The sequence below is a fragment of the Varroa jacobsoni genome, unplaced genomic scaffold (assembly GCF_002532875.2).
Source record: "Varroa jacobsoni isolate VJ856 unplaced genomic scaffold, vjacob_1.0 scaffold_1340, whole genome shotgun sequence".
In the NCBI taxonomy this organism is placed as follows: Eukaryota; Metazoa; Arthropoda; class Arachnida; order Mesostigmata; family Varroidae; genus Varroa; species Varroa jacobsoni.
Window position 1 is genome coordinate 35144 of NW_019214242.1, and position 8524 is coordinate 43667.

General features: G+C 39.3%; 2 protein-coding genes across 3 annotated transcripts; both read right to left on the reverse strand.

Annotated features, from left to right (window-relative positions):
* Window positions 1–868: 868 nt before the first annotated feature.
* LOC111268996 (26S proteasome regulatory subunit 8) lies at window positions 869–5592 on the reverse strand (the record flags this gene model as incomplete). The annotated part of the gene is made up of 3 exons (XM_022848287.2): window positions 869–2182; window positions 2324–2513; window positions 5465–5592. Coding segments are annotated over 3 exons (1224 nt in total), but the record flags the coding sequence as incomplete, so codon positions are not given.
* LOC147752295 (uncharacterized) lies at window positions 2503–7997 on the reverse strand. 2 transcript variants are annotated; one of them, XM_086971911.1, is made up of 2 exons: window positions 7777–7997; window positions 2503–7272 (listed from the first exon to the last, which is right to left on the reverse strand). In XM_086971911.1, exon 2 carries the CDS (start codon window positions 6915–6917, stop codon window positions 5934–5936), a length of 984 nt encoding a protein of 327 aa, XP_086828037.1. In that variant the 5' UTR covers window positions 6918–7272; window positions 7777–7997; the 3' UTR covers window positions 2503–5933. The 2 variants fall into 2 exon arrangements, with proteins under 2 accessions (XP_086828037.1, XP_086828038.1); XM_086971912.1 differs by having other exon boundaries at window positions 7758–7997.
* Window positions 7998–8524: the final 527 nt, after the last annotated feature.

The window sequence follows — 8524 nt, forward strand, 5'->3', positions numbered from 1 at the left end:
GTATGCATTAATTACATGTTGATTGTCATGTGGTAATAGTTTACTCGACTGTACTTAATCAATATGGTAATCATACGGTTTGCGACGCTATGTGAGCATGGAAGAACCCCCAAGAGCCTGACTCCCGACGACGCAAGAGACGAAAATAAGATTTTTATTTTCGTAGAAACAATATTACTTTCTATACTATTAAATGCTTTAGAATTAAATCTATCGATCGGTATCGTCTATCAATCCATATATATCTATATAGATTGATAGACGACAGTGATCGATGGTAACAGCCTGTACGTTTTATCCTTGCTTGAAAATTCTATCACATTTTCTTGTTATGACTATTGCGTCTCAGTTGATAGCATTGAAAACATGAGTTTTGATTATTGTAGACGAAAATGAACCGAGACAAAGCTAAGCAGAGAGATCAGCTACCCAAATCCCTTCTAGCCGCTTTCAGTTCAGTAGTTAGCTAGCTTATGTATCGCATACAGCATATCGAGAGCCGGAAGGAAATTCATGGTTACCTAGCTCAATTATCTGGCCTCGAACATATCGCTGATTATGTCACTAGCTAAAATTAGTGCTACTTCAACATTTTGATACTCGTATAGGTTTTCACATCTGCTAAATTTTGAACGCGTTGTGTCCACACGCTACACGTATACGCTCAGTAAATATCCGCTAATATTTTGACTTAATTTAGTCTAAAATATCGAGCAACTTAGCAAATTAGCTTGTCATCAGTGTTTACTGTCAATCAATGTACGATTTATATATTCTTATGTACAATCTCCGATAGATCATTCGAGCTCTCCAAACAGGACTGCGTTAAGAATGCATCAGATTATGTATTACGCTGCGAAGAGACGGATTTAGTATCAAACACCATTACATTTATTTTACAGTCATCTGTCTAAAGACAGTTCCACTCGAGTATATCTAATGCTTTACAATAATCAGAGGCATCTTTCACAATGTTCTACGGTACGTCTCAGCATATTAACATGTGGATATCGTTGCCCTCCGGGGCAATCTGTGCAACAGTCATACAAAAAAGGCAAAGCACATACAGATTACATTTGTTTGTTCAAAGAAGCACCAAAACCATGTATTTATATATACACAGAATATACAATGCTATATACATATATAGCATTGTATATTCCACACGCAGCCCAGTGTCTCAGGGCGCTCGTCAATTCCATAATTCTCTTTTTAACTACTGCTCGTTTATTGGTTGTGCGTATATTCGTCTTCCGTGGTTAAAATCCGGTAGCGATCATTTCCAGGTTTTCCTGACAGATACATCTTCGGCATCCCGCTTGACCAACACTTTGACCACAGCCATCTCAAAGTCTTCTTGGGTAACGTGCATCCGGCCTTCTCGCAGGGCGTACATACCGGCCTCCGTACAGATAGCCTTGACCTCGGCACCTGATGCGCCGGCCATTTTTTCGACGATCTTTTTCAGGTCGACATTTCGGGTAAGGTTCATCTTTCGGGAGTGGATCCGTAAAATATCGAGACGTGAACGTTCGTTAGGTGGTGGGAACTCAATTTTTCGATCAATACGACCCGATCGTAAAAGGGCAGGATCAAGCACGTCAATCCGATTCGTTGCCATTATCACTTTGATATTTTGGGTCGGCTCAAATCCGTCCAATTGATTAAGCAATTCCAACATTGTACGGTGAACTTCAGAGTCATTGCTGTCGTTGTCGGCTTCTATTGTTCGCGCACTGCCGATTGAATCGATCTCGTCCACGAAAATGATTGAAGGTGAATGTTTTCTAGCCATAACAAAGATGTCGCGCACCATACGTGACCCCTCTCCGATGAACTTCTGCACAAGTTCTGAGCCGGAAACGCGAATAAACGCACACTTTGTATGATGTGCTACGGCTCTAGCCAGCAGAGTCTTGCCGGTACCCGGCGGCCCATATAAGAGAACGCCTTTTGGCTGGGTTATACCCAGCGCTTCAAATAGTTCCGGGTGTTTTATGGGGAGCTCGATCACTTCCTTGATTTCCTTTATTTGGTTGTCCAACCCGCCTATCATTGAAAAGTTCGAATCGGGCACCTTTTCTACCATCATAAGTGAGACCAAAGGGTCTATCTTATCGGGCAAAATCTTGTGTAACTTGTAAGTATCCTCGCGCAGAGCTACTCGACAATTCGGTGTCAGCTAGAAAATATCAGCACAACAACAACAACAATAACATATTTGGTGGCAAACAGCTTTGTTCGAGGTTATGTCTCTTTGCTGAAATATGAAAATCTTTTAAGGAATAACAGAATATTCAAATATTGACGTCGATTACGGTACCTGTTTCATGTCGATATCAGCTTCAACGTCAACGATATACTTTTCCTCGGGACTTACGTGAACCAATACCTTGTTTTCAGAAATACGTTTAACAACCTCACCAACGTAAGAGGCCCGGTATCTTAACCGTTCAAGTTCCTCTCGTAGAGCGCGCACTTGAGCGTTCAATTCATTTCGTTGTGCCTGAAGTCTAGCAGATAATAATTTGGTACAGAACTTTTTAATTTCGATTAATCCTTTACTTTTCAGACCCTTTCTACAAATACTTTCTAATTACTCGGTTATTAAGTTGGGAAAGACGTCGAGTAAAATATAGATCTACGGTTACAAGGTAGACTTCCAGCTGAAGTACGATACATATTTAGCCTTTCTTTGCTCGTTGTTCGTTTCGGTGGACTTCGGGCGTAAGCCACCGCTAAGAGCGTAATTCTATCTCTTCTCCCTGTAAATTGCTTTAGATCTATAAAGTTGAACTTTCAACTGTTTTCATGTATAGTCAATTTTTGGGCCACATTCGTCTGGTATTGATCCTTGAGCTAGTAGGAATAGTCTTATTGGACTTACCTAATATCTTTCCAGTAGACCTACAGAGACTACAGTAAATAATACCAGTTCACTTATATTTGCTAATGCTGATTTTTAATTAGCGACGGCAGATAGGTTTGCTACGATTACGATGACATTGCTTTCCCAAGGATTATATCTGCTAACCAATAACCTTGCGTTACAGAATTAGATTGCGACAATTTACGTGCAATCGAGGGTGCTTAACTAGCTATACTTTGTTCAATATATTTTCTAGATAAGTTGGAGGCGAAACTAATCGATTCTAAGTCCTTGTGTAAAGTAACTACTATTGAAGCATAACATTAACGCCTTGTTTATGCCTCGCTATTTCTGCTAGAGAAAATCGAAAAGGGCCTTAAATGTGATAGAAATAGATCTTAAAATTGGATCGAAAATGCACAAGATAATATGAAAGGGTTTTTGCTTAAACCCACTAATATGACTCCTTTTTACTAAGCCCTTTACGTTGATTAAATGTACTTAACAAATCAATTTTTTTTAAAACAGTTACCAACTAACTTGAGAAAAAGTAGTGTACTGTCACAAAGCGTTGGCGATTCGTGTGATTTGTCTATGCAAAACAGGAAAATGGATAATAGGAAGTTAAAAATGTAATGTAACATTTACTCGCACTCCGACATAGTGCGAGAGACCTTTCCAGGACATATCTTTCTTTCATTTAGAATCGATCGTTGCCGCTTGCAAACGTTAGCTGACATCCGCCTCTAGTGTGCACGCTGTTTCTCGGGTTCAGCTAGAAAGGTGCGCGTCGATTCCATCCGGGAGCCATAGGTCACTGGCTGGAAGAACCTAATAGAGCTCAACATTGACGTACAGATGAACGTACCGGAGAAACAACGTACAGATCAGAGAACGAGACTGAACCTATGAACTGCAAGAGGATAACACGACAACGAACTTCGTGTTTTTTATTACAGGTCATATTCATATACAACCTTCACAGTCAACCTAAGACTAGATTATAATTTTAATAGTACCGTTCGAAGCATCTTTTTCACTAATGTCTCGATTATTTTTGGGGCCCAACTAAAAATTCAACAGGCAAAGAAAATTCAAACAAATGGAACATTTAATGCTCATTGGCAAATAGTTACAGAGATTCAGCTATCGTACAGCACATCGCGATAGGGCATTGAGGCCTCTCACCCACTACGCGATACAACAAATATCTAATTAATTGTTATCTAACTAACAACTGGTATTAAAAATATTGACCTTGCTGTCTCGATAAGTGTGAGCTTCAGAAACGGTGTGGTCTAAGTGTATATTGGGTCCCCCGTTGCCATGGTAACCATGTTCTTGCGTCCCTTGCCGGTAAATTTCAACGTTCGCGTATGGTTGCTATAGCATGTGGTTATCGTGCGGTTTTATACATCTGCTGAATACACCCTATGTAGGCCCATAAAAACCTATTTCAATTAGATCTTTCAGTGAGAACAAGGCCTTGATGCTATATCGACTAGATGATTCCGAAAGCAACTCGAAGGCGTTAAAAAAGGCAATTGTGAACTCTACGTAGAGTACTTTTGCATTTGAACTTTTGCGTTGAGTTTAATCAGCACTTTGATGTTTGAAAGGTTTAGAATAGGTTAGATTTAGATGTAGATACTTTTAACAGTGGCGAAATGCAGAAAATTGATCAGTGCGAGGAAGCTAGCCATACTATGTATATATAAAACGGAAGTCGTCTGGAGCCTGTAATTAAATTCAAACAACCTATGCCTGAAACTGAATATAAGCAGCAAACTAGCTTTTAGTACGAAAAAAAAGTTTCACAATAAACTCGTAATATTTGTCAAAAAATATTTAATTTTAATCGTAGTGTTCGTGTAGTGAAATTGATTGACAATATACATATGAATTAACCCTATTCACAGATACGATTGACCGATATTGCGACAATATTAAGGCACATATTTAAACTATAGAGAAAACAAAAGGGCCTACAAAAGAACAGAGGATTTGAAGCACAATGTTTCTTAGCCTTTCGTTGTCGTGGTCAAGGACGTTTATTGACTCATCTTCAATCGATTATGCCTATATGATGGCACAAACTAATCAATTTATGTGCTTGAATCTTATGGTCACTCGAATCTCGTAAGTTAGCTTTTCAAAATTTGTCAAAACAAAAAATTTTTTATTCAGTCGAGCTATATGAGAGCAGGTACGACTCTTCCCAGTGAGGCCATAGAAGACCTCACTTATTATATAGATCTAGTTATTCTGAAAATAAAAAAAAACAGCGCTTTTCTACACGACATTTGATTTGTATGGGTTTATACATGTCTGGAGTCTTTGCTATATAACGATACAATTAAACAACTATTGCGTTAAATGGCGGCAGACATTATTAATAAAGATCTGAACCGCAAACGAATCGTGGTGAATCAATCGCTATAATCAATAACTGTCAGTATCATAAAGGCTCCTTAATTTGTGTGATCTAGCCGAATAAAAAAGGAATTTCTCCTAGAAATTCCTTTCTTTTGGTAACGTAGGATAAAGTAAAATATAAAGTAAAAATTCTTTTCCTCCTAGGAAAAGAGCCGTTACCTTCGAAGGTTCCTTGTCTTGTATGACACAATGTTCTCGAGTACCTCAATCTTTGCAATATAGTAATTCCGTAGGCCAGGTTTCGAGGGACCAGACCGCCTTTTCTTCCTGCCACCTATCTGCACGTGTTTGAATCATCAAAGAACCATAATTTAAACGCGCTGGTACAGCTGAAATGCTTCAAATAAATCTTGTTAATATCTAAGCACCCGATTCCTTCTTAACGATTTTAGCACTTTTAAACCCAATCGTAATTTAGATTAGTACCGACCACAAGCAGTCTTACGTAAAAGCATTTGACAAAAGTGAACAATAATCGCTATACGGTCTGATGACGACACATGAGGCGATTTTTACCTAATATTTTAGTTTTTTTTAAAAACTTTTATTTTTTATTTTTACATTTTTTTAGTTTAGGAAAAAATTAATTTAGAATTGAATAATAATAATAATAAAAAAAAAAACAAGCTCAAATCGGTATTTTTTTTCCTGTTGACACTATACTCCCCTTCGTAGGTGACCCCCGAGGAGAACGATCAGCGCTTGGGCTGCCTTTCTTCAGTGGCGTCTGACCTTTACCGACCTTGATTGGTGGTACCGATTCGATAGAAGAAGACAAGTTATCCACCTGCCCTTCGAACTGCCCCGGACTTTGGGCATCTCGTTCGCGCTTGGCAGTGCATTTCGTCAAGGGCGTTTTTTTGGAAACGCCTGACACAGTACTTTCAATTGACGACGCCTCTACTAAGCTTGAACATGTTTTCATTTTAGCCCAGTCCGTTGCATCGGATTGCCCTGACTCAAGCACTAAAGATGAACCTTCATTCATCATGCCTTTTTCCGACTTTTTGTCCGCTCCTTTCAGACACTCTGCTTCTATGCTAGTCTCCTTCAAATCCTGTCTAGCATCACTTTTTTGAGTGCTGAGTGTATACGACTCACCTTTTTGGGAGCCTTCTGTAGTATTGCTGCAATCCTCTTTCTTTGGTATGTGCTCAATCTTTATTAGTTCTATTTTTCTCACATCTGCAGGCTCAAAGGCGTCTTTTTTATGGTCGTCCCTTTTCAGCATATTCTTTATTTTATCCAGATCGTTCTTTAAACTCTCTGAATGGTAGTTGCTCATAAGCGCGCTTTTAATCTTTACCTTATCTTTTTTTCTGCCTGTCTCCGGTTCCGGCACACTTTCTCTTTCACTCGTTTTCAAGACGAGTTTTGCCACCTTTGGGTCTAGATCGAACCCAGTGGGTTCCTTGCCAGCCTTGTTATTGTGCTCATCGGCGTTCAGGGTCCCCGACTCTTGCTCGTCTCTTGTCTTCCTACTCTCTGATTCTGGTCCATTTTCTTTAACACTTGTGTTTAGCAGATTGTCCGCGTTTTTGGTTATATTTTTTTGGTTGTCGCTTCTTGAATTCTCAGAATCTGTGTTCTTTTTCTTCACGTCTCCAGGCATGTCTGAACGGCTGTCTTTCTGGTTGTAGTTTTTGCCTTTCTAAACTGTCTGACTTCAGTCGTTATTTCGTAACGAGCGTTCTGCTTCACACCTTTGCCTTTAGAATCCCTAAATCTAAAGTTGCCTATCCCAGTGAATATTCTTCGTGAAAGTCATCTTTTCTTGTTTTGATTGGCTCTTTGTTTGTGACCCTGTTGGTTGATCCACCTGGATGAATTGACTTCAGTTACCTTAAGAGCTTCGTTAACAAGGCTTTGTTGTAGTCAAAGATGGTAATGACACTGCGCTCTCGGGCGATTCCGCGTTTTTAAGAAAAATTGGCTGCTCGAACTCCAACTCTGAACTTACTCAGACGCTATATTTAATCGAAAGAAAACATGTAAACATACTCAGTCGGATGCAATGACTTGATGTTTATTATTATTACCCCTGTAAGAATGTTAATTGCGTCTCGATTGTTTAGTACAATTAACACTCCGCCATGTAAACTTCATAAAAATATTATTGAACAATAACGATATTCTAAGTTTCTATTCTTAGTAATAGGTCCGTTTAAACATCTATCTCTCTACCTCTAGTTCCCTGCAAGATTTATGATGATAGAAGAGGTTGAGTGATATGATAGAATACTTCTCTCAACATTTTAATCGAACATCCTTTCCTACTATAGTTTCTAATCGGAACGTTGCAGACAGGCCTCTCCAGCAAGAAGAGGACAAAACGATCAGGCCGCGCTTTCCTTCGACAAAGTAAATATTTTGCCCCGGGTTTTTACTCTAAATCTGAGGCCCCCATTAATATAATTGTGCGTTGATCATGAGTAAGATGCTGTGATCAAACCTGAGCCTTTGGTACCGACCGACTTCGCAGATGTGGACTTCCTATTGGGTTAAACCCAACAAGTGGATAGAATTTTCACCTTCCAGGTGATACACGAGATTCTTCAAAAGTTTCTTGATTATGGGGTAAAATATTTCTAGGTATTCGATATAGTCATAGATTCCTGTGGAGTACTTCGTTTCTTTAGATACAAAGCTGTTGCCTCGAATCGAAACGGCCATTTCCTCATCACGCTCATTATCGCCGAAGGAAACAAAGGCAGATTGAACGTGTATTGGCTACAGAATGATATGAACTCATGAATATAGCTCGTAAGATCGATTATTACTCTATCATGCTAAATTTTCATATAACAACATGTACGAAGATGTCCACTGACTGTCGTACGCTAAATCAGTCGCCTTCTTATTAGACGTTAGACTGCCGTTGAGTTAAGGACTACGTATCTAGCCGAGTCAAATGTTGATAGACATTGTTTTCTTAAGAATAGTTTCTAGTTGTTGTGTTAATAATGAAATTTATCAAAAACAGCTTTTTTTAGCCGGCTGAGTGAAGGTTTTCGAGACTTTTATTTTAACGCTGTTTAGGATCCTTTGTCTCAGCTTATGAAAATCGTCGTTGCTTTGAAAGCGGTGTGGAAACAAGCAATAAAGCAGGCCATCGAATTTGTGCAACTGAAGGTTCAAACTTGGTAAGGGGTTGTCCAGCGCGACCCAAATATTGGCTAAGCGCTGATGCAGCAACGCACTGCGTTCCATCACGATCGA

Excerpts from the sequence above, each read along its gene's own strand:
- LOC147752295 (XM_086971911.1), bottom strand. The coding sequence starts at position 6,917 with ATGCCTGGAGACGTGAAGAAAAAGAACACAGATTCTGAGAATTCAAGA.